Source organism: Sceloporus occidentalis, unplaced genomic scaffold (genome assembly GCF_023333645.1).
Source record: "Sceloporus occidentalis isolate IW3139 unplaced genomic scaffold, rSceOcc1.0.p SCAF_5, whole genome shotgun sequence".
Classification (NCBI taxonomy): Eukaryota; Metazoa; Chordata; class Lepidosauria; order Squamata; family Phrynosomatidae; genus Sceloporus; species Sceloporus occidentalis.
In genome coordinates, this window is record NW_028316985.1 from 68,512,295 (window position 1) to 68,537,497 (window position 25,203).

The 25,203-nt window shown below is 39.8% G+C and overlaps 1 protein-coding gene and 1 long non-coding RNA gene across 5 annotated transcripts in view; one reads left to right on the top strand and one right to left on the bottom strand.

The window, feature by feature from the left end:
- LOC149312284 (hepatocyte growth factor receptor-like) overlaps positions 1 to 25,203 on the top strand; it is a 123,792-nt gene that overhangs the window by 39,236 nt on the left and 59,353 nt on the right. For all 4 annotated transcript variants that reach the window (XM_089524332.1, XM_089524336.1, XM_089524335.1 and 1 more), the window contains exons 3-4: positions 8,930 to 9,121; positions 22,840 to 22,974. In XM_089524332.1, the coding sequence (XP_089380458.1) occupies positions 8,930 to 9,121; positions 22,840 to 22,974 (327 nt within the window). The remainder of the gene's footprint in view (positions 1 to 8,929; positions 9,122 to 22,839; positions 22,975 to 25,203) is intronic.
- Positions 33 to 13,641, bottom strand: LOC149312285 (uncharacterized). Its single transcript, XR_016281240.1, has 3 exons — positions 13,479 to 13,641; positions 3,364 to 3,546; positions 33 to 522 (listed from the first exon to the last, which is right to left on the bottom strand). It is a non-coding gene; the product is annotated as an uncharacterized LOC149312285 (long non-coding RNA).

Below are 25,203 nucleotides of genomic sequence, written 5' to 3' on the forward strand. Positions count from 1 at the left end.
CAAAAGTGCATAATACTTCAGTATCTCGACTTTTAAGCCTGATAATAAATTTGTTCTTATCCAATATGGAGAGATTTAAAAGCTTAAGATTGTAATTGAATCCTTGTGTCTGCCTTCCTTTTCTCACTTTTTTAAAATATATGCCCATAACACACTCACATTTGCATTTGTTGTTAACCGCCTTTGAGTCAACTTTGACTTGTGTCAATCCTGTGGTTGAGCCATCTCCAAGCCATCCAGAACTATGTCCTCCCTCATCGAATCTAGCCATCTGGCATGTGGTCTCCCTGTCTTTCGTGGCATCTTTTCTGATTATCCATTTTCCCTCACGATGTGAACAAAGTATTACAGCCTCAACTCTTGGCTTCCAGAGAGAGAGTCCAGTTCCGATCTGTTCAAGATCTCATTTGTTTGTTTGTCTTCTTGGCTGTCCATGGTATTCTCAATACTTTTCTCCAACACCACATTTCAAATCGGTCAGTTTTCATTCTGTCAGGCTTCTTCACTGTCCAGCTCTCACATCTATACATGGCAATGGGGAATACAATGGTATTACACACTTGCATACATACATGTATATGTACATCATGCATGTTTCATTGTGAAGAACAAGAAGTATGTTTCCAGAATTCATTACAAATTCACAGTGCACTCATTTCGTCTACAAAACACATTCCAGGGGAAAGCAATGTTGAAGCAAGCTAAGGTTTTACCCCCTTCTGGCTTTTTTGCAACCCATTCTTTAGACCTACATTTGAATGCTAAGTGAACACAAAGTTGCTATTTCCAGTAAGTGCATACCCATTAATTGATTCAGTGTGAAGTTGGGAAGCCAACACTTACATAAGTTCCTTTGATTCAGTGTATTTACTTTATTTGGGACTAACAATTAGATTTAAGCTCTTCCATTTACTTGGGAGTGAGTCCCATTGAACAAAATAGGGCTCACATCTAGATAAGGCTAAATGTGGCTGATGATGGCTTTAAATAATCTTCAGTATGAAAGTCAGTATTGAAAAATGCAAGCTAGAGAGTGCTTCTGTAGGCATCTAGTTGGCTTCTGAGGGAAACAGATGGGCGATTTTGTGGAATCCAGCAGGAAGCTAGGTATTTGTATCACATTTTTTATAGTGTGGGGTTGCATTGGGAAGATCTGTATTGGACTGATATCCTGTGTGGATGGTATTGCTTGGTGGCAGAAAGATGATAAGCATGTATAGATAGGTATATTCTGGTGTGAAGGACATAAGAGATCTGGGGCCACACATGCACTAACGTTCTTGTGGCATCCTTTAATATAATTATTGTCATTGCCTCTAGTAGGCACATAATAGCTCAGGGATGAGGGCAAACAGTGTATTTAGCCACCAAAATCTCTCTGGTGGATTTTGGTTCCTTCACACCTATCACATCCTATCCAGCGTAGAAGACAAGATCCAGAACATGGCCAGCAATGTGAGCAGGAGCAGATACCCCCTGGAACAGACTCATGATTGTTGTGACAGCTATGGAGTCCTCAGCTACTTTCAGTAGGACATTGTCAGCATCGATGTTGAAGTCTCCCATGCTAGAAACTCCAGCATGAGACCACCCCGACTAGTTTAGGAAGAGATGCTGTTGAACCATGAGGTGGAAAATGCACCAACAGAATCCCTGTTCTTTCCTGTCTGCCCACAGTAGAATCTTGATTGACAGTCACTGTTTCTCCCCGATCTTTAGGTCATGCTTGTGCTGCACAAAGTTCAGTCAGCCCTTCATAACCATGGAGGTTCCATCTGGGACACACACACACACACACACACACACACACACACACACACACACGCGTATGGCAAATTCTGCAGGACCTCAAGTGTCGTTCTCCTCAATGGCAGTTCCATGTATGTGTAGCTACATTGGCATAGCCATGTGCATGTGCCACCATTGAGAATGGGGTGGGGCCTACCATGGATGCTCCAGTCTGCAGATGGCAAACCTTCAGATAGGAAAAGCTGACACTATCTTGGTGGACCAAGTTGAGAGGGATTAATGCCCTTGCCTCATCCAAACAAGTCTCTATAATATAAGCTGAGGTCCGTATGTTCATGGAGGATCAAGTTCCGGATAGTGGTTGTTTTACCATTCACTGACTTAGCATTGAACAGCAGTATTTTCAGCTCATATTGAACCACAGCTATCTGGACTATTTGAACCAAAGAACATTTGTCTAAGCTATAAGTTAATGTCTCAGCTACAAATTAAATATTTTATAAGAGGATTAGTTTTAAACTGATAGACTCATTTATTCATTCCAAGACATGCCTTTGCAAAGGAATAGTGGCATACCTGTGTCATTTTATATTTTGTTTTTTTTTCCAGTACCTAGGACACTTTTGCTTTTGGTAATCAGTGTGCTGTGTCCTAAAACTAAATTCAAAGGCAGTGGGCAAAATAAAAGGTTGTATGGGTGCATTATATGTTTAACTGAATCAATACTATTTACTTAGTGCTAATGCACTAACTAAATTACAAGAACTGATGTACTGGTAATCGATATCAAAAGTGAATAATACTACGGATGATCTTTTAAAAGAAAATGTGCAATGTTTTTAATTTGTATTAGCTAATTACATCAACATTTGTCTCTTTGTACCTTACGTAATGCACCACTGGCATAATTGCTTTCCCCCCTATTTTCTCGGGAAATTATTATTACTGGTTTCTGGAAATGTAAATTTTTAGCTGATGCTTTGTATTGTTTCTGTTTCTCTTGTATGTTAACCAATTACATCTATTGATATGAATGTGTTCAGGGTAATATTTTGTGATGATTAAGTGTCTACTAGTGTCGGGAGTGGCGGTTTCCAGGTTCCTTTTGACTTGAAGCAGATGTGGGCAGCTTCTGACTCTCCAGATGTTGTTGTATTGCAACTCCTGTCAATCCTCACCAGTGGCTACTTCGTTTATGACCATCTTCAAGGTCACAAGAGCCCACTCCTGACTTGGAGTCATCTCATGTTAAACATCTGAGATTTTTTACACACAAACATTGAAAACCTCCATGATACAGTTGTTAAAGTATCCGACTGTAATCAGGGTGACATAGGTTCAAATCTCTGCTTAATTATAAAGCTTGGAGGTGCTCTCAGCTGAGAAATATTGGCCGCCCCGATATATTACTCAGGTTTTGATAACTGAAAGCAGAGTGTGAGAGAGATGCTGCTCCAACCTTTTTGGGCAAAGTGTAGGATATCAGTGTAATTAATACATTATCAGATGAGGTTTTTAAATATTTTTGTCATGTATAAATCCAACAGATTTACATCAAGCTATCATGGAAAATGATAAAATTGCACAATATAAAATAAATTCTGATATGCTTACAATCTGAATTTCTGTTAAGTTGTAGGCAGAGTTAGGATGCTCTTAATGTATCTTGGGAAGGAGATAGGGAATGTGTTGCTCTCCAGATGTTGTTGGATTGCCACTTTCAGCTTCCCTCACCGCTTGTTATTTGGGCATTCCAGAAGCATGCTTGGTGACTGTTCCCACATGTGTCCCACTGTGCTGCAAAGCAAAGAAAATGGCAACTATGGCCCTATACAGACAGGCCAAAATAAAGCTGCTTCAGGTCACGGTGGAGGTATGGTGTTTCAATGATGCATGAGTCGTAAGAGTCTGGAAGCTGCACCAAAGCTACGCTCCAGTCCTTAGGACTGGAGTGTAGCTTTGGTGCGGCTTCCAGACTCTTAGGAAGCATGTATCATTTAAACAGCATACTGGCAAAGTGACTCGAGGCAGCTTTATTTTGGCCTGTCTGTATCAGGACTATGTTAGCAGTGATTATAGCTTTTAACATTAATGTGAACATTTATCCAGATTTAAACCCTGAAATGCTGACCAACATACACAAATTCAGATCCTTCAGAGCCCAGTTCCCCTTGGTACTCTTTTCAGGGGAAGTTCCAAAGAGCTGCCACCTCCACCCAGGCATTCAAAAAAGTTAGAAGTGGTACTGCAACGGAGAAAGTAGTGGAATATGGTACTGTACTTCTTTTGGGTGCTCCTGAGACAGACTAAGCTCTTGCCTTTCACCACTTTACATAGACAAGGAAGATGGTTCTTTCTTTTGTTTTTTGGATAAGAGTTAAAATACAGTACTTAGATTGACCTGGGTGTATTGAGTCAATATTTGATTAAAATTTCTAGATTTATACATGAATAGATACAGTATATTGCCCCTTTTATTAGAAATTTGCTAGAAAATTTTAATCTTAACTGATAACTTATTTTGATTGAAGGTACTACAGTGGGCCCTTGGTATCCCCTGGGTTTTGTTCCAAGACCCTCCATGGGTACCAAAAACCATGGATGCGCAAGTCCTTTTAAATACAATGGCATAGTAACATGCTGTCCCTTATATAAATTGGCTGAGTATTTTCAATCTGGATGCTAAAATCCGTGGATAAAGAAAGAGGGCAAACTGTATCTCTAAGTGTATCTTGCTTCTACAATGTACTTCTTACTATTTTCTGGGTTAGAATCATGCCACCAGGACATTATTAAATTTATTTTAATTTTTAATGTTTATATTTATAATGCATTACAGGTATCTATAAACAGTATGGCCTTCTTGGCTTAATTGAAGATTTTATAGAGCCTCTTCCTGAGTAATGTATAGTCCCAGATAATACATCTGTTTTCCAGTTTATGCTTGAGGCTGAATAGTTAAAATTCCTCTCCTTGTACAGTACAAATCTTACTATGTCATTTAGTTGTCGTTATAAAATATTTAGCAGCTACTTAAGATAGAGTTTTGATTCTGCTGTGAAAAGCCATCACAAGAAACCTGAAATGTGTTTATATTACACACAGTAGTGATTCTTACTAGTCTAGGTTAGAGAGCTAGTGTGCTCTGATTACTCTATTGCATTTACATATGAAAAACCAAAGTTCAAATCTTCATTCAGCTATATACCAAGTTGTCTGAAGCAAAGAAATGTGTTTGCTTGGTCAGTTTTTTGGTTTCCTTTAAAGTTTTTTTAAAATCTTATTTTATAGAGTACTGATTTTGTGTAAATTATCATATGTTCTTCTGTAGAATGGTTTGACATCACTTCATTAATATTAATAATAATTTTTTCCAACTTGCTTCACAGTGAAGCTGTGCTTTAAACTGTTTAGAAGAAGTTATAGATGCATTTATGTAGAAACAGATTAATTTTCTAAGGATTTTCTATGTTTTTTTTTTTACTTGAAGCCTTGTATCATTAAAAAATTTAGATGCAAGCTAAGTGCCAGTTAGCCACAAATTATTGTATGAGCAAGCATAATACAATGTGATTTCATGTCCAGTTTGGACATGGATTAAAAAATTATGTGTTATCTCATTACATTCCAATTCGGACCTACATCAGACCAAAACATTTCTTCTGAATGAGTCACAGATAGACTTTGTACTTTCATTTATGTACACAGAAGGAAGAAGTAATAACAAGACACATACCAGTAGGATCCTTCCTGAACTGCCATATTTGTGAGATTTGTCACTGGAATTTGCACCAGATTTGTGAACATTTAATCCAGCAGTAATGGTATTTTTGATATTGTCATACAAATAAATAGCTTAAGGCAGACATAGGGCACCTGTGACCTTCCTGATATTGTTAGACTAAAGCTCCCATGAGCCCTGGTCACTACAGCCTATGATGGGAGTTGTTGTCCAGCAACAAGGTCCTCCATCTCTGGCTTAATCTATAAGGTAGCATTGTTCTGTAAAATAAATGTTTAAGGATCTTATCCATTCAAATAATAAATATGATTATTATAGGATAATTATGAAGATTCTTCATGAAAAAAAACTTGTAAGTCTCAGAATTGCACGAAACCATTTACAAGAGATGGATGCTTCATGTCCTATTACACCTTTCTAGGAGGCATGAAGCTGCTTGAAGATATAAACAGCACCTTTTCAAACCTTTAAGAAAATGAAGTCACATTATTTACATTATTTACCATTGGGAATTAGGAGTAGTTGATTACATGGGGTTGAATTTTAAGTACAGTGCTGAGATAAATTATTATTTTCTTTTCTTATAGGCGGCGAACAGCAGATTTAAAACAATACAGTTGTCCCTCCCTTTTCACAGACTTGGAATCTGTGGTCTTGCTCTTCGCAGGCAGGACAAGCACCCATTAATAAAATGTTGGTGTGCTCCCACATGTGGCCGTGTGCCCCATTGTTTTCTATGGGACTTGAATATATGCGAGTCGCCATTTTATCAAGGGGGTCTGGAACAAATTGGGAGGGGCTACTGTACAATTTAAAGAATAACAATTGAACCATTTTAAAAGTTAAAACACTTATGAGTTAAAATAGATTACAGTGCGCCCTTCCCTTATGCCAGGGATCCGTTCCGGACCCACCCACATAAGGAGGGAATTCCAAAGCTTGGGAGCAGCCACTGAAAAGCCCTCTCTCTTGTTCCTATGTATGCATGTGCCATTGAACATACCAGGTATCTCATTTAAATGTTAAAACACAAGCACCCTGCAGATCCTTTCGCGTGTGAATGCTATAAGCTCAAGTAAGGCAAGATGTGAGGTATATGCAGAACTGCAAACATGAATTCTTCCTCTCCAGCCAGTATTATGGACAAGCAGAACTTTTGAAAAGCAGTGGGCCTTCCTGGCCTTCTGCCACAATCACTATACCTTTCCATTTCAGTGTTCTATTTTATTTTATTTTATTCTAGTTTTTAGTTTTGTTCCTTTTGGATGTAATTACTTTCTGCTAAGCATACCTATTGACAAATGCAATCAACAGTCTGATAGCTTTTTATCACGTATGTCATGATTTTATGTTGTCACCTTGAGCTGTGACAAGCTGACACAAGGTTTGAGGGACATTAACATTTTAAAAACTTGATTTCAACTGTAAATGACACCATTCCTATTCTTACTTTGGCTTACTTCTTAAAGGTCTGTTATAGAAGGCTGGAAAACCAATGGACATACCTTTCTTTATTGCTTCTTTAGTAAGCAGTCAGTCATACCATAATCTGCCTTAATTTTTAAAGAAACCCCTAAAGTTAATGAACAAGAAAAATGATCATAGTATTAATTTTAGTACTCTGCTGTTCTCATTGTATACTGCTCTATTTCTTATTCTAGAATAGAAGCAGATCACATCTGCATTCCAGTATTAAATTGCTTATTGACCTAAATGGTCAAAATAGAAGATGAAGCATCAATGGTAACTGAATTCTCAGTTAATAGATTACCATTGAATTTTCAGTGCAGCATGATCATGTTCACTTCCTAAAGACTAACTTGCAGTGTATATGTTCTAGGAATAATTTCCCAGAAAGAAGGAAACGTATTATTTGTTATTGAATTGGAGGATTAAAAATGAGCACGTAATCTATAATGACAGTAGCTATAAAAATATACATCATTGGCAAGTGTACATTTGAAATTGAAAGGAAGTTGAAATATTCATAAATAAACAAATAACCTCATTAAAGTGATCTGATTTTACTTTTTCTTTTGTTTGTTAGTAACCCCCCTGAACACTCTGAGCTTCATGTAAATAAAGTAAAATGGACAGTACAAAGAGGACATTAAAATGCTTTTATTGATACAGTACAGTCCGCCCTTCCCTTACCCGGGGATCTATTCCAGACCCCACCCCCACATAAGGGGAATTTCGTGTACGCTCAAGCCTCATTTAAATGAATGGGGCTCGTGAACGTGATGGTGCAACGGCGCGCACGCACCATGGTGCACACACCATTATCCCTTCCTGGGGGCACTCACCCTTCTTCTGAAGTGGCATATGCTGAAAGCCACTCCGTATAACACAGGCGCACTATATACCCAAATTTAAGACTTGGGAAGCTAGAACATACAGTTGGCCCTTCTTATACACGGATTTTTTATACACAGATTCAAACATCCATGGTTTGGAAATGTTAAAAAAAAGTATAAATTTCATATATCAAACCTTGATTTTCCATTTTTTAATAAGGGACACCATTTTGCTATGTCATTATATTTAATGAGACTTGAGCATTCACAGATTTTGTTATCCATGGGGAATCTTGGAACCAAAGCCCAGTGTATAACAAGGGTCCACTGTAATATCCTCCATACACCAGTATGCAGTAGTTATTTGAAATAAAATAGACAATATATGGTTCTTTAGGCATTTTTATTTGATCTGAAAGAATTCAGGGTATGCAAATAAACATGTTTTCATTTTTAAAAGCAAGCATTAATTGTATGATTTTATCTGTCCTTTGCAGAGTTTTCTGATCAAGAGTCTAAGGATATATTTTAAAATCTGATTGTTTAAGTTTGCATAACCTATTGCATAGCCTGCTGCATATTTAAAATCTGTTGCAAAGTACAGTCACCCCGTGGAACATGTGGGGGATCCGTTCCGCCCCCCCCCCCATGAGTTTCAAATCTCAGCATATTCAAACCCCATAGGCTTGAATGGGGCACATGCATGCGGGGTGTGTGCCCTGCGCCCCATTAAGATTAATAGTGATCACCCCTCTGCAGATTTTCAAGTCCTTGGATTTCAAGTCCGCATATTTGGAGGGGTGACTGTAGCTATATGCCAGTTTGTTTTGTACAAAATGAGAGATTATTCAAAAATTAGAAAAGATTCTTCCCTAAGAAAACTATGTAGGGTGGGGTTTGGTTTTTTTTAACATTTTGGTAGTTAAGGCTACTAACTGTACTCTTTGAGTGCCATTTATTGCCAGAATAGCAATACATAAATTAACAAACAGGCCATGAAACTATAAAGAAGATGTCTTCTGTAAAATGCATGTACACTATCTTTCATAGTGTCTAAACTGGTCCTGATTTCCTCTCAACTTTCCTGTCATCCCTTTGGTTGCTCCTATGTGATTTACTGACACACATTTAATTTTTTCAGACGTTTTCAAGAAACACTACCTATTGTGGAGCACAAGATGAGGAGTATCGAGTGGAGGTCACAACAGCCTTGCAACGGATTGACTTATTTTCAGAGCAGTTCAACACAGTTTTGTTAACATCCATATCTGTCTTCACAAAGGGGCATCTTACTATAGCAAATCTTGGGACGTCTGAAGGCCGCTTCATGCAGGTAAATAATGCTAGAATTTTTGACATTGTGATTTCCTTCCATGATTAGATTGGCTTCCTACTATCTTAACAGTAAATAAGATCATTGGTCCATCTAGTCCAGTATTATCTACTCTGACTTTTTGAGGCTCTTCAACTTTTCTAGGAGTATTTCCTAGTCCTGGTATATGAGATTGTTTAATTGAAGATGCCTGGGTGACTGTTAACACACAGTGGGTTTCTGGGTATAAATTTTCTACTGTTTCTGATGCTGTAGTTATGCATGTTTCTGCTATTCTCTTATGTAGGTCTTCTGTGCTCAGTTTATAGTTGGCAATTTGTTTGACTCAGGGTGATGACATTATTCTGCCTGTACTGTTATCTCCCAGCTTATCATCTATTCAACTCAGCAGCCAGGGCTTCTGCCTTAGTTGTTTGGCCATAAAACAGCCTCATGTGATAGATTGCAACCTCATCAGTGCCAGCAATTCAGAAGTGCCAAGAATTTCCTGTAATTTACTTGGTCTGTACTAGAAGAGAAAGTTCTATTTTTTGGGTACGCCAGCTTAGTGTAGTTTTGGATCTGGGTTTGAATCCCTATTGAGTCATGGAAACCCACTGAATGACCTTGGACAAATCATATACTCCCAGCCTTTAGAAAAACCTATGATAATTTCACCTTAGGGTAACCATAAATTGGAAACGACTTGAAGACACACAACAACAACAGGGACCCCAAATTATCTATTTTATATAATGTGAAGCAGGAAATCCACATTTTTAGACCATAGTAATAATAATACTAAGAAGAAATAGTTTTATTTATATCCTGCCTCTCCAGAAGGATCTAGGCGGGTTACAAAAAATAGATAAATACAATACATAATACATACATAATTAAAAATTACATAATCCCCTTATACACCTATCCTAAAACTAGAATGACAATATTATTAAATACAGTTAAAATTAATTAAAATAAACCTAATTAAAGTGAGACATCTTGGAGCTGTCAAGGGTAATCCATATCAATATAGCAGGAAGGTCAGTCAGGGAAGGCCTGCTGGAAGAGATCTGACTTGACATCCTTTTTAAAGGCGTCAAGAGTGATGATATGTTGGATCTGTTCCAGCAGATCCTTCCATAATTTAGGAGCAGCAGATGAGAAGGCCCTCTGGGTAACCGCAGCCAGTTTGGTCTTCTTTGGCTGCAGTAAGTTGTTCCAAGAGGACCTGAGTGTATGAGATGGATTGTATGGAGGAAGGCGCTTCCGTAAATATGCTGGACCCAAGCCATGAAGGGCTTTAAAGGTTATTACCAACACCTTGTACTGTGCCCGGAAACTAATAGGCAGCCAATGGAGAGATTTTAAATTAGGTGTTATGTGCTCGCCTCTAGATTTTCCGGCTACCAATCTGGCTGCCATATTTTGAACCAATTGAATGGCCCTAATCTGGCGGTGTGACACTGCCCCTTTAGGGCCATTTGTTTTTGGCCCAAGTCTATTAAGCTACAACTTATTTTGCACAGTTAGTCTCAAAAGTACTACAATATCATAGACCATGGAATGATACCGTGTGATACATGCCTAAAACCTATTATTGTTTGTTTGTTGTTGTGTGCCTTCAAATTGTTTCCGACTTAAGATGACCCCAAGGCAAACCTATCATGAGATTTTCTTGACAGTTTTCTTCAGAGAGGGTTTGCCATTGCCATCCTCTGAGGCCAAGAGAGTGTGACCTGCCCAACATCACCCAGTGAATTTAGCTGGCTGAGCTGGGATTTGAGCTCTGGTCTCCAGAATCATAGTCCAACACTACACCACACTGGCACTCTAAATCCTGTTGTTATTCCCATTTAAATTAGACCCATTGAATCCATGGTATTAACATCAGCTCCTCATTTAGCAATTTATTCAGCCAGTCTGTTCTTATTAGATCTAACCAATAGGATTCAGGCCATAATCTCATTTTTGTTGTTGTGTGCCTTCAAGTCAGGTGCATCTGTGGAAGTAGATCAAGAGGCAAAACAGACTAACAATAAGAACCGGCTTGGGGGTTGCATGGGGGCGTAGTGACCACATGCCCTGACTCCGCCCCCAATCCGGCCACATGGCCGCCCAGATGGTGAGCAGTGTAGGAATGCTCCTGTGGTGCAGCGACCAGATGCTGCACGCTGCAGGAGCGGAGAAGAGCTGCAGTGGCGAAAGAGGCCCCTGTCCCCAGCGCAAAAAGGAACTACTTTCTGCCTCTCCTTTTTGCGCTGGGAAATAGCCAGATAGAGGCTGCGGCATGCAGTTGCTGAGGCCTCGATCTGGTGCACAAAGGGACGGTGTAACACCATCCCTTTAGGGCTGTCTGTTTTTGGCCTAAGTCTACTACGCTGCAACATCTTTTGCACAGTTAGTCTCAAAGGTGCTACAATACCCTTTGAATACTGATATTACAGACTAATATGATTGTGTCTCTGAATTCCTGGTCTCCTGAGTCGTAGTCGAATGTTCAAACCAATATATCATGTTGAATCTCTTTTATGATGAAATAAATGAAAAGTATCTGTTTGTTTCCTGAAACTTTGGAGTTAAATCTAGTTGTAAGCCTTAAATAGAATAGAACTTAAGTCAATACCTATGTAAGTCTATTGATTCAATGGGTCTACTCTAATTGGAATTATTAATTGTATTTAGTACTCTATAGTGGCAGCCATAGGCTTATGTTTAGCTTCTTTTCATACAAACAATAGGGTCAGTGGTGAGAAAAGTTGAAACTCATTTTCAGACTGAATAAATTTGAGGTGAAAACAGTACAACACAGTTGGCTGCAAGTAAAATGTTAGTATTAATTTTTTCCCCTCCCCTTCTAAGGTCTGCTTTAGCCATCTGTGAATTTTCTGCACTTAGCATAAAAGGGTGTTTGATATTTTCTGTAGAAGTACAAATAGTTAGACATTTGGACTGTATAATGGTTGTATTATTCATTCATGCTTTGAAACAGATCTTTTCACTCAGCGTTCACCCCCACCCCACCCCCCGCTTTATTTGGAACGCTAAAGAAACTAATACAATACTTCCAGAGCACGTTTCCTTTTGTAAGGCTAGCTGGAGGGATCAAAAGGAGTGCTATTGTCTGAAATACATAGTGCCATTAGCAGGAATATTCACGTCCACTGGATTGAGTTGCAGACCAGAGTTATCTTGGAGATCACATTGTAATAACCCACAGACTTTCCTCACTCTCATTTGTGTGGGGTTTTCTCCCCTATTCAAGTAGCCTGAAGTCTGAAACAATCAACTGTAGGAGAATATGAGTTTCCTTAAGGGCTTAATATCAGCCAATACCTGAAACCATCCTTACTATATCTTTCCTTGAGATACATTTTTAACGGACAGAAGAGCAGAAGAAATGCTGTGACTTCAGGAGGCTGTTGTTATGACATTTTCAGAATACAATATTAGTTTAAATTAGAAGTGTCCCCTCCACCCCTTTAGCTTCATAAGTAGTTGCCTTGGAAATGGTTTGAACTGTTATCAAATTCCCTAATTTACAACAGCTGAGACCGTAATTTTTAGAGTAATCTATGTTATCTACAGTTAGTAGAACATATTTAATTTAATTTTTCTGGGATGGAACTGCTTGACTTTATGTATGTGTTATGTGCCTTCAAAACCTTTCTGACTTATGGCAACCCTAAGGTGACCCTATCACAGGGTTTTCTTGGCAAGTTTCTTCAGAGGAGTTTGCCATTGCCATCATCTGAGGTTGAGAGAGTGTGACTTGCCCAAGGTCATCCAGTGGGTTTTTGTTTAGGGTAATGCAGTAGTTGTGTAAATTCAGTGCCTGAACATTCAAGTTCGAAACGATTAGCCCGATCAAATCAAAGCTATGTATTCTGAAATGCATATTTGGTAGACAGCAGTTTTAGACGGAGGCATTTTACTTCTGTAAAGAAGGAAATGATAGCACTAATCTGCATTAGATATCAGAAACAATTGTCTCCTTGTTCACAAGGTGAGAAATACAGTCTTGAATATTTCGTCAATGATTTTTGGTGTTTAGTGGTATTATTCTCAGGTAAATGTGCATAGAGGATTGCAACACAAATTAGCATTGATCATCTTTATCATGCAAATTTGTGAGGCAGACCTGCAGAGGAGACCATAGCTTGCACCACTGTGACCACTTCATCTATTTCTGTGGAAATAACTACCACTGGGGTAATTTACACTGAACAGGTGAACCCCAGTAAGTTCAGACACTTCACATTTACTATCTAAACATATCTTTTAGTGGGCAGCAAAATTGTCAACTTCTTTCCTAGCAGGGCTTTCTGAGGCTTTTAAAAGTTGTATGACAAGAAGAATTCTGCTAATGAAGCCTTACCTGTTATACTGGGTGTGTGGTCCTCCAGATGTTTGACTGCAACTCTGTTCACCTCAACCAAAGATAGTTGTTCATTATAGATTAAGGAAGCTGCAGAAGGGTAGCTTATCAGAGGCTATGCACTTCTCATTCCTGTGTTATTTCTGTGCTGGGAAAGTTTATGTTTTGGATTCCATCTCCCAACCATCATGGCATTTGGCCAGTGAAGAGTGCTGATTGGGAAACTGGGAGCTGGAGTTTAAAATAAGGATTTGTCTCCACCTTGATTACACTGTGTGCAACAAAAAGCATTATCTTTAGGAATCCATGTGGGGGGGGGGGGAAGGGGGGGAATCAGAGGCAGAACATTTACTTCACAGGTGTTAAAAAGCATAGGTAAAAACCACCAAGAAACAGTAGCCATAATCTCCTTTAAAGGTAGTAATTTTTGTTACCTTGAGTGGTCCAAACAGCATTTGGTTTATTCATTAACGAAATCTGTGCCAAAGTATTGGGTCATATCGATGCTGCAAGAAACAGAGTATTTTGAATGTCAGGTTTCAAAAAATACTCCCCCCCCCCCCCCCCAATTTCTTATTATTGTTTATTTCCAGCAGTCTCAGTAACATCAAGTAAAGTTACCAGAATTGAGCTATTGTCTCAGTTTGAAACAAGAAAAGGTAATTCGGAATATATATATATATATATATATATAGAGAGAGAGAGAGAGAGAGAGAGAGAGAGAGAGAGAGAGGATAACTATTATTTTGGTTTGTAAGGCTTGCATAAGGTGATGTAAGACATTGAACTTCTGAAAAGTTATCCTTTTCAATTACTATTTTCTATTTTATTTTGAAGATCAAATCACTTTATCAGTTGCAAGGAAGATTATAAGCTCTACACCAAGTGCTGTGGGCAATTAAGTATTAGACTTGGTAATAGATCTAGACTGCTGATAACAATCTTAGTCTATTTTTGAAAAGTGAGTAATGGTATGAGGAAGGGGGAATACACTTATTCTGTTAAAAGACTTGCAGTCCAGTTACATACATCATTGTTTTGGCTATACCAAAAAGTGTTAAACCTAGTGTTAGTCCCTCAATGTTCTTGACTTCAGAGTTGATTAAATATTGCTGAGTTTATGTTACAAAACAGGCTGCTAATAATTTTAACTAAGGCAGCTGTCATGAATGAGAAAGAAAAGAAAAATGGTTTTATTTCCTCCCAGTGCTGTATGACAAGCTCTCTGCAATTTCCCCCCCTTTCTCTTGCTCTCCCTCCAAAGAGTTTGCAGCTGTTTCTGCTTTTTACTGTTGTGACTCCTTTTGGTGTGCGACTGGGAACACAGTCTCTACAGCTGTTGAATGCAAAGTGAATTGGGTATTTCTCAGTAGTTCTTTGGTTAGAAAGAATGATGCTGTCACAACTAACAATGTTATGGATATAAACATGAATTTCCAATGGGTAAAAGCTGGACAGAGTCCATTGGAGTTTCAGAATCCATGCTGGTTTATGCTGAAATTGACAATTTAATTTTAAACTCCCTATGATCAGGTAGTTAAACTGTCACAAAGTTATCATAGGCGGGTTATAGACCGCCACTTTGAGGCGGTCTGCCGCCGCTGTTTGCTCTGTAAGGGAGCCGCCGCAGCCACACCGCGCAGCTCCCTTGCCGAGCAAAAAAGAAGCTCCAAAATGGAGCTTCTTTAAGCGGCGCCTCTATGATGTCACGAGGCGCCAGGGGCGGACTCGCGACGTCATAGACGCCGCGACACATGCGGACGCACAGTGTCCAATACGTAAACATGGTGGACGCCATGTGGAAGGGGCGCCGCCATGTTGTACGTATGGAATACGTACTAGGGTTAGGGGGGTGCGGAAGCACCACCCCTTCCTAACCCTAATACGTATTCCATACGTATTTTTTGGCGGTTTGTAACCCGCCAAAATAAATCTGGTCATAGCCTAACTAATGATGTCCAGACATTGATCCACACTTCATAATCCAGATTTTGGTTTATTATTTTGGTTTGTTAATTAACACTTGCCATAATCAGGTAGGAATATCTGCACGCTTACAGGTTGCTTATACATGGGGATGCAAATTTTGAGGGCACTGTGGGGGTTGATATTCCCATACACTCCATGCAGTGCCCAAAGCGCCCCCGCCCCAGACGTACTTTAAAGGCCTAAAGCCACCTCATACAGGCATTCTGTCTTTCAATGTGAAGTGGCAGGATGGGAGAAATGTCTGATAATCCTGTCCCCCAAGCCAAACACACCATTATTACAGAAGTGCTGCGATCTCCACAAGACCCCTGAGGATATCATTGTTAGTGTTATCATTGCGTGTCGAGCTATGTCAGGGTAGTCAGACCTTCTCCAATCCTGCTTGCTTACATTGAAGCTGGAAATGTCTGTGTGAAGTGGCTTCAGGGCTTGGGGTCCAGGCTGTTTGAAGGACTGTATCTCCCTTTACAAACCGACTAGAATACTGAGATCATCCAGAGAGACCCACTTCACTGTCTCACCTTCTCAGGCACATTTGGTGGGAACAAGTGAGGTGGCCTTCTCGGTGGCTGCTCCCCAGGCTCTGGAACTGGCTTCATCACTGCTTTGCTTTCAGTGGCAGATTAAAACATTTTTATGCCACCAGGCTTTCTCACACTGACATGGGTGCTGTAAGAGTTTTATAAAGAGTTTTGAATACGTAATGTTTTAAACTTTTTGAAATTGTTTAATTGTTTTTCAAACTTTGTATTTTTAATGCTTTGTATTGTTTTAATTTGGGCTGTTTTAAATTTTGTTAGCTTCCTTGAGTCCCTGTACTGGGAGGAAGGCACGGGATATTATTATTACTATTATTATTATTGTTGTTGTTATTATCATTATTTAAAGTAAGTTGAGGAAGTTGTATAAAGGTCAGCATAGTGCAAGGTCCAAATGCAGATCTTTGCACTATGCTGAGGGGATGTTGAATTGAGGCTGCTGTTTTACTCTTGGTTCAAATGCTCCCAAATTGTAAGTGGGAAATAGAAGAGGAGGTGCATGGAATGAGTGTGTGCCCATGGCACTCATCCTTGCTCTCTTATTTATCCACTATCGTTATGCATGGATAATCCAATATCTATCCCAGGTTTGTTGACTGGATTAGCAGAAATCTCCAAATGTATTACAGAATTATGAGGGGATTGTGCACTATAGATTCCATGGCTGTAGGACATAGGGCACCTTACCTTATTGGAATTACAATGCCCGAAGGGCTGGTCTTTTCAGCTATAATGGCTACACCTGCATCTCTTTGAGTTCACAGCTCTCAACCCAGTCAGTCTCTTATGCTTGGCCTAAAGTGCTACAAAAGCATTTGAACTTCCTTTAAAGTGTCCATCACGATAGACTCAATGTAGAATCCCCAAGGACTTCCACAATATAATATTCAGGCAATTCCAAAAGCAACGTAGCAAAAAAAAAAAAAAAAAAAAAAAAAAAAAAAAAAAAAATAAAAAAAAATAAAAACTTTTCCAACAAAAACTATTCAAGCAATACTTAATGACTAGTAAGTGTCGTAGGAATGAGATATTATAGCCCATTTCAGCTGCCTATTACCTCCCAGTCATTTTTAGAGGATGACGATAATGTCTTAGATTGGGGTAGGCAAACTTTTTGAGCCGGGGCCGGGTTGCTGTCCCTCAGACAACTGGGGGGCCAAACTCAAAATGGTGCGCGGAGCGGAAGCTGTCGCAGGGGTGGCAATGGGCGGCAGGACTGGGCTGGGGCCGGTCCCAAGGCCTCGCCGGGCCGTATCCGGCCCATGGGCCGTAGGTTGCCGAACCCTGTCTTAGAACCATAGCAGAAGGTTTAGTTTGGAAGTCTTCATTTTTACATTTCATCCTACTTGTACAGACTTGCTTTGGTCACCTTATCAGTGGAAAGAGACAGTTCTGTCTTCTTTTTAAAAAATCAGGTTTTTACCTGTTTGTATATTCAAAGCAATAGAATGACAATTTTCTGGGTAATTTTGTAATGCAGACATTAAATATTTTCCTGTCATAATAATGCAAAAATTAACTAACTTGCTGTTTGTTGTACACGAGTGCAATGGCATTCACCTCTATATGTCATTGTAAGCTTTCCAAATCAAAGGCAATATATTGTAAGTTAATCTTTTCCCAGGAATACACCTCATCATTAGATAATGCACACTTGCTAGACATTCTTCCATATCCAAGATGCAAAAAACACATACTCCCCCCCCAAAACTGTTGGTTACAGTAATGCTGTGTTCAACAAAATGGTTATGAAACTGTTTGTAACAGCTTTTCAATTCTATGTTGTATAGAAAAGTAGTCATTGTATCTTTTATGCTACTTTTCCAAGAAGGTTCATGTTAGGTTGTGAAACATATCCATGTTAAAATTGTCAATGTTGCCTAGGTTCGCTCCATCTCAGAGGTGGATTTTTGGGAAGTATTCCTCAATATTCCAGTATTTTGTTATGGGAAACCTGTTGGGGCAATTGCTCCAAAACTTTTTGAAGTAGTTCTCCAGGTTGCATAAATGGTTTATGAGGAGGACTGTATGGACTGCTGTCCAGCCTAGAAGCAAATGTGCAGCAACATCACACCTGATTCTTGATTTAGCACTAAAGTACCTGAGAGCCTTCAGTATAGCAGCCCGTATGGATAGTCCTTCAGTGGGGACCAAAACCTAGCAAGTTTAAAAATGTTATAATCAATGTTTTCACTTTATGCCTTGTTTTGATTGATGCTTGCTCTCCAAGGGAGCATAATATACTTTTACAGACTCCAGTTCTGAGATATGAAATAAAAATCAAGAACAACCACAGCTGTAAGAATTGTGACATACAGGCTTTGAAGAATATTTGTTCATACAGGGGCAGAATTGAAAGAGTCTGTACAAGTACACCTTCCATAGACAATAACTACATTAAAGATAGTGGAGCTTTGTGCATGTCAATAACATAATTGCCATTTTACGTTTTATAGAATGCTATAGTATAGGTCTTCTTACATCATTTGAATGGTTTCAGCCAGTCAAATGAGCTTTGAAGATAACGTGAGCAAATTCAGATGAGATAAGTTTAATTCCCTGGATGTCAAGGGGTTCTGAGCGATAGATAGGTTGGGAGTATATTTTGTGGAGACATTTAAATGGAATCAATACTTGGAACCAAATGAGTTGGGGGGAAAAGCTTAGTTCTGACATTTTTCCCCCAACTGGTATAGGTTAAAGTGTTCAGAGTAGATGTTATAGTCAATGGATTAGAATGGCATACAGTATTTTAAGGGAGCTGTGTATATGCCCTTTTTACAAGAATATGCTGTGAAACATAGACTTTGGGTATATCTGTTCTGGATAATGACTTACACCTGCTAGAGAATCAACAAGGCAAAACTTGGTTTAATTTCAAGCAGGTCTCTTGTTTTTGTAGAAAATATCTACAAATGATACACATAGAATAACAGTTTTAAGTGTTGCCAGTGCCAATCCCAGCTGTGGTAAATAGTTACTGCTTGCATTTTTATTGAAACAAGTGTAGGCTTAATATTCACACTTTGTAAACCGCTTAGTACATCAGTAAGTGGTATAGAAATATACTTGCTATTGCTAGTTTACCTGATAGTTGATACTTCTGACTATATGTTAAGAACATTGAGTAATGAAACTGATATTAATAAAAAATGCTGCAAAGAATCTATCTGGCAGCCATGCACTTCAAGCTGATTACTCACTTCCAGTATAAATGGGACATTAATCTCTTGATCTTGTGTTTTCAGTAGTTGCCATCTCCATAGACTGCAGTTACTGAAATATTCTGAGCTGCTGTGGAAAGCCACTTCACATTTGTCTCTGATTATATCTTGGTGCCAAAATGCATCTATCACCACCATTATAAATCTAATTCGGCCATTTAATCAGAAAAGAGTTGGTACATATTGCTTGGCCAAAACTCTAGCCTATAGAATTTACTGTGAGGAAAAGGGAATAAATCTGTACTATCTGGTCAGCAACTTGGCATGGTCTTATTTGTATCATCTTTGCTGACAGTACTTTGAATCTCCACTCTTTCACCACTCTGCTAGTTTATCTGTATCTGATAATATCTTATAGAGTCACAGAGTTGGAAAAGACCACAAGGGCCATCCAGTCCAACCCCTGCCATGCAGGAAGTCACAATCAAAGCATCCCCGACAGTTGGCCATTCAACTTTTGTTGAAAGACTTTCAAAGGAGATCCACCACATTCCAAGGGAGTGTGTTTCACTGTTGAACAGCTCTTACTGTCAAGAAGTTCCTCCTAATATTGAGGCGGAATTTCTTTTCTTGTAGATTGCTTCCATTGTTCTGTGTTCTAGTCTCTGGAGCAGCAGAAAACATGCTTGCTGCATCCTCAACGTGACACCCCTGCAAATACTTAAACAGGGCTATCATATCACGTCTTAACCATCTCCTCTCCAAGCTAAACATACCCAGCTCCCTAACTCTTTCCTCATAAGGTATGGTTTCCAGATCCTTCACCATTTGGGTTGTCCTCTTCTGGACACGTTCCAACTTGTCAACATCCTTTTTGAATTGTGATGCCCAGAACTAGACACAGTATTCCAGGTGGGACCCGACCAAAGCAGAATAGAGTGGCAGTGTTACTTCCCTTGATCTAGACACTATACTTCTATTGGTGCAGCCTAAAATCGCATTGGCCTTTTTAGCTGCTGCATTACACTGTTGACTCAGGTTCAACTTGTGGTCTACTTGTACTCCTAGATCCCTTTCACATGTAGTCTCATTGAGCCAGGTGTCCCCCATCCTATATCTGTGCATTTCATTTTTTCTGCCTAAGTGCAGTACCTTACATTTCTCTGTGCTGAAAATAATTTTGTTAGCTTTGACCCAGCTTTGTACTAAGGTCATCTTGAATTTTGATCCTCTCCTCTGAGGTATTAACTCCTCCTCCTGATTTGATATCATCTGCAAATTTGATAAGCATGCCCACTATTCTTTCACCAAGTCATTGATAAGGATGTTGAATAGCACTGGGCCCAGTACAGAACCCTGTGGCACCCCACTGGTCACTTCTCTCCAGGATGAAGAGGAGCCTTTGGGTTCAGCCGGTCAGCCAATTACAAATCCACCTAACAGTTGCATTATCTAGCCCACATTTTGCCAGCTTGTCTGCAAGAATATCATGGGGGATCTTGTCAAAGGCCTTACTGATATCGTGATATATTATATCTACAACATTCCCTTTGTCTCCCAAGCTGGTAATTTTGTCAAAAAAGGAGATCAGATTTAACAACAACAATAATAATAATACTTTTATTTTTATCCTGCTTTTCTGTGACGAAACAATCAAAGCAGCTTACAACATATTAAAATATCCACATTTACAAAATTATGTCCCAAATTCTTCCCCTTAAAACAGGATTAAACATGTTACGATTAAAATATCTGTTAAAAACACAATAAAAAAATACAACGAGGACAGAGTGGTGGGCTAATACACGATGGGAGGGGGGAGGCAGTCATTCTGTGGCCGGGCACATTTATTCAGGAAAGGCCTGCTGGAAGAGATCCATCTTGACAGCTTTTTTGAAGCTGTCTAAGCTGGCAATTTGACAGATCTCGTCCAGCAGGCCATTGCATAGTTTGGGAGCAATTACAGAGAAGGCCCTCTGGGAGGTAGCAGTTAGTTTGGTTTTTAAAGGCTGCAATAGATTCCTCCCAGAGGACCTGAGGGTGCAGGGTGGATTATATGGGAGCAGGCGATCCTTCAAATAGGTTGGACCCAAGCCATGTAGGGCTTTAAAGGTTATAACCAACACCTTGTACTGTGCCCGGAAACTAATAGGCAGCCAGTGAAGTGTTCTCTCTAGGAGTCTCTAGGTCTTCCAACACAACATCTGGCAAAATTTGGCCATAGAATTGCACTGAGGAACTTAGAGATTTCTTGAGCGAGCATATTAATAAAAACCACGAATAATCAGATCCGTAAAAGTCAAAGCTGCAAAAGCAGAGGGCCAGCTGTATTGCTCAGAACCTTTGAGAGCTCTCAGAATGGTAGTGGTAGTGAGTATTGACAGTATTTTACCAGCAGAAAGGGATGCAGTCCTTTAGTGTGCATTCCCAGGGCACACTATGTTGTTGTTGTTGTTGTTGTTGTGTGCCTTCAAGTCATTTTGACTTACCATCGACCCCAATCATGGAGTGTTCTTGGCAAGATTTTTTCAAAGGAGGTTTGCTATTGCCTTCCTTTGAGCTTGAGAGCATGTGACGTGCCCAAGAACACCTAGTGGGTTTAATAGCCAAGCGGGGAGTTGGACCCTAGTCTCCAGAGTCGTAGCCCAACACTCAGATTACTGTGCCATGTTGGTGTGAATTCCAGTTTGAATGAGATTAGATCGTGATCCTGGGCAGTTTATAGAATCATGGTAACAAAACCAAATGCTTCTAGCATTGTTCTGAGGATGTATCCTAGAAATACAATAAGGGTTAATAGTGTTGCTTAGTCACAAAATAATATGTGGCAATAATGATGAATGAATGATTTAAAAAAATCTTTGGTATTTTATAGCAGTGGGCATTTGAGAGAAAACACAGCTAATGATCCACTATAAAGGTATTTGCAGCTGTGGATGTACCTCTCCCTAATACCAGCATTAATCTGTGTTTTCACGCAGCTTTGCAATTTATTCATTTTGATTCTCTCTCCTGGCTACAAAAAGAACACATCTGAACTGTATGAGATGTCGCTTCCCACTTAACATTCTGCACTTTAATTGTGGGTTTTAACTCTACAGTGTCAAACTATGGTCAGTGCAGTATTAAAATGCTTCTGCTAAGATAGATGTAGTTTTTTATAACCATGGTTGCTGCCAATCTGAATGCCTTTTCTTTTGCTCCCAATGTGAGAGACTTAAAAAAAAAGCTCCAGAAAATTTTTCCTCTCTTGCCTTTCAGAATATTTGAAGAATGTTTGTGACTTTTGTTAGTGTATTTATAACTGTTCAGTGATTATACTTTTTCTAATGGACCAATAATTGGTAGATCAAAAGGACTGTGTAATAAGAATACAGTTGGCCTTTCGTATCCATGAATTCTCTACAGATTCAACCATCCACAACTTGAATTTTTTTTTTAAATATAAATTTCAAAAAGCAAACCTTGATATTACCATTTTATATAAGGAACCATATAAGGAACATAATTTTACTGTGCCATTGTATTTAATGGGACTTGAGCATTCACAGATATTGATATCCACAAAGGGTTCTGGAACCAACCTCAGCAGATACCAAAGTCCCACTGTATATATTATTTCATTGTGTTTCTTTTTTTAAAACTGTTTTTACTGTTTTGTTTTTTTAGATAGTGATTTCCCGTTCAGAACGCACAACACCACATGTTAATTTCCACTTGGATTTTCAACCTGTTTCTCCGGAGGTTATAATTGAGAATTTACCTGACAATGATGGTTATGTGCTGGCAATCACTGGGAAGAAGGTAAAAAAATTCTAATATATCATGTTTCTTGGTAATGTACACTTTTAGAGATTTCCTCCGAAAATTGACCATTTTACAACAGCCAGTATAGGTGCATTTTAAACATATTATTCTCTTCACTCACAGGGCTAAGAGTGAAGGTTAAGAGTGAAGGTAGGTCACTGTATCCCTGTTTTATGGGTAGAGACATGAGTCTGAAAATGTTTGATGCTTGCTCATTTTACAGTAGGTTTTCAGGACCTTTTCACAGGGGGAAATTGGAAGGTTAAACTGGTTACAACGCAGAGTCATCCCAGCCATTAGGGACAATTTCGCAATTGCTTTTCAGATGACACTGCACACAAACAGGTTAGAATCCAAACAGAAAGCGAGCTGAATCAGGGAATCAGCATTTTTGCAAAAATATCATGTTTTCATTTCCAGTTCATTCACGAATTCCCTTTCTTCACATAATTGCAGCAGTCTGAAAACCATGTGCCGGATTCTCCCTGTTCCCAGATTTTCCATGGTTCCTTTGCTGTGCTGAGGAGAGGGAGGCAGCCTTGTTCTTAAAAGGACATACACATTACACACGCACCTCTTTCCCTCGCAGGGCTGGTCTCCTCCTCTGGAACCTCTAAACCAGGGGTAGGCAACCTTTTTGAGCCGGGGGCCGGGTTGCTGTCCCTCGGACAACTGGGGGGCCGAAGCAGTGGGGTGGAGCTTCCACCCTCTGGGGGCGGGGCCACATGCTGGGGGTGGAGCTTCCACCCTCCAGGGGCGGGGCCGCATGCTCCGCCCCCGGAGTGATAATAATAATAATAATAACGGTTACTAGCATGGAAACTACTAAAATGCAATTCAGAATAGAAGGGAGAAAGCATGCACCACTGTCTCAACCCAGAAAAGCACAAGGAGCTGAAAGGAGTTTTTGCAAAGAGACCACCAAGGGCAAATAAATAATAATAATACTAACAAGTTACTACTAAAATGCAATTCAGAATAGAAGGGGAAAAGCATGCACCACTGTCTCAACCCAGAGAAGCACAAGGAGCTGAAAGGAGTTTTTGCAAAGAGACCACCAAGGGCAAATAAATAATAATAATACTAACAAGTTACTACTAAAATGCAATTCAGAATAGAAGGGAGAAAGCATGCACCGCTGTCTCAACCCAGAGAAGCACAAGGAGCTTGGAGGAGTTTTTGCAAAGAGACCACCAAGGGCAAATAAATAATAATAATACTAACAAGTTACTACTAAAATGCAATTCAGAATAGAAGGGAGAAAGCATGCACCGCTGTCTCAACCCAGAGAAGCACAAGGAGCTGAAAGGAGTTTTTGCAAAGAGACCACCAAGGGTAAATAAATAATAATAATACTAACAAGTTACTACTAAAATGCAATTCAGAATAGAAGGGGAAAAGCATGCACCACTGTCTCAACCCAGAGAAGCACAAGGAGCTGAGAGTAGTTTTTGCAAAGAGACCACTAAGGACAAGTAAATAATAATAATACTAACAAGTTACTAGCATGGAAACTACTAAAATGCAATTCAGAATAGAAGGCTAACCCCCCCTCCCCTAAAGAAGCAACCAACCTCTCTCTGTCTTGCTCTTGCTCTTGCTCTTGCTGGCCAGCTGGCTCCTCCTTCTTCCTCCTCCTCCTTTCCCTGCTCTTCTATTCATAGGGAGGAGGGCAGAGGGCAAGGTGGAGCCCGATGCAGGCCTGCTGCAGCCCCTGGAGCCCTGTTGGAGTGCTCCAGGAGCTGCACCAGGCCTCCTAATGGGCGCCGCCATTTTGTTTTTCAAAATGGCGGCCAAAGTCTCGCGTGACCTTTGCCATCCTGAGCGGCGCGAAAATGGGGGAAATCGGCGGCAGGACTGCGCAGGGGCTGGCAGGAAGGCCTTGGTGGGCCGGATCCGGCCCGCGGGCCGCAGGTTGCCAACCCCTGCTCTAAACCTTAAGTCCAAGGGAACAGCTGGTGGGAGAAGGAAGAGAGGACATTTTGGAATTCCTCCTGTACAGGAGGGAAAAATAGAGGATATGTCCTGGAAAAGGAGGACATCTAGGAGTTTCAGCCCTCACTAAAATCAGGCAGGTTTATGGACCAGCCACCTGCTCTTTCTCTCTAGTGTGTATGTGTGTTTGTGTGGTTTTATGGGAGTTTACAAAGTCTTCCTTCCTCTAAAACAGCTTCTGGGGCAAAGAGTATTTTCCTGTCCTTTTCTCTTCCCTCTCTGGAGCATGTG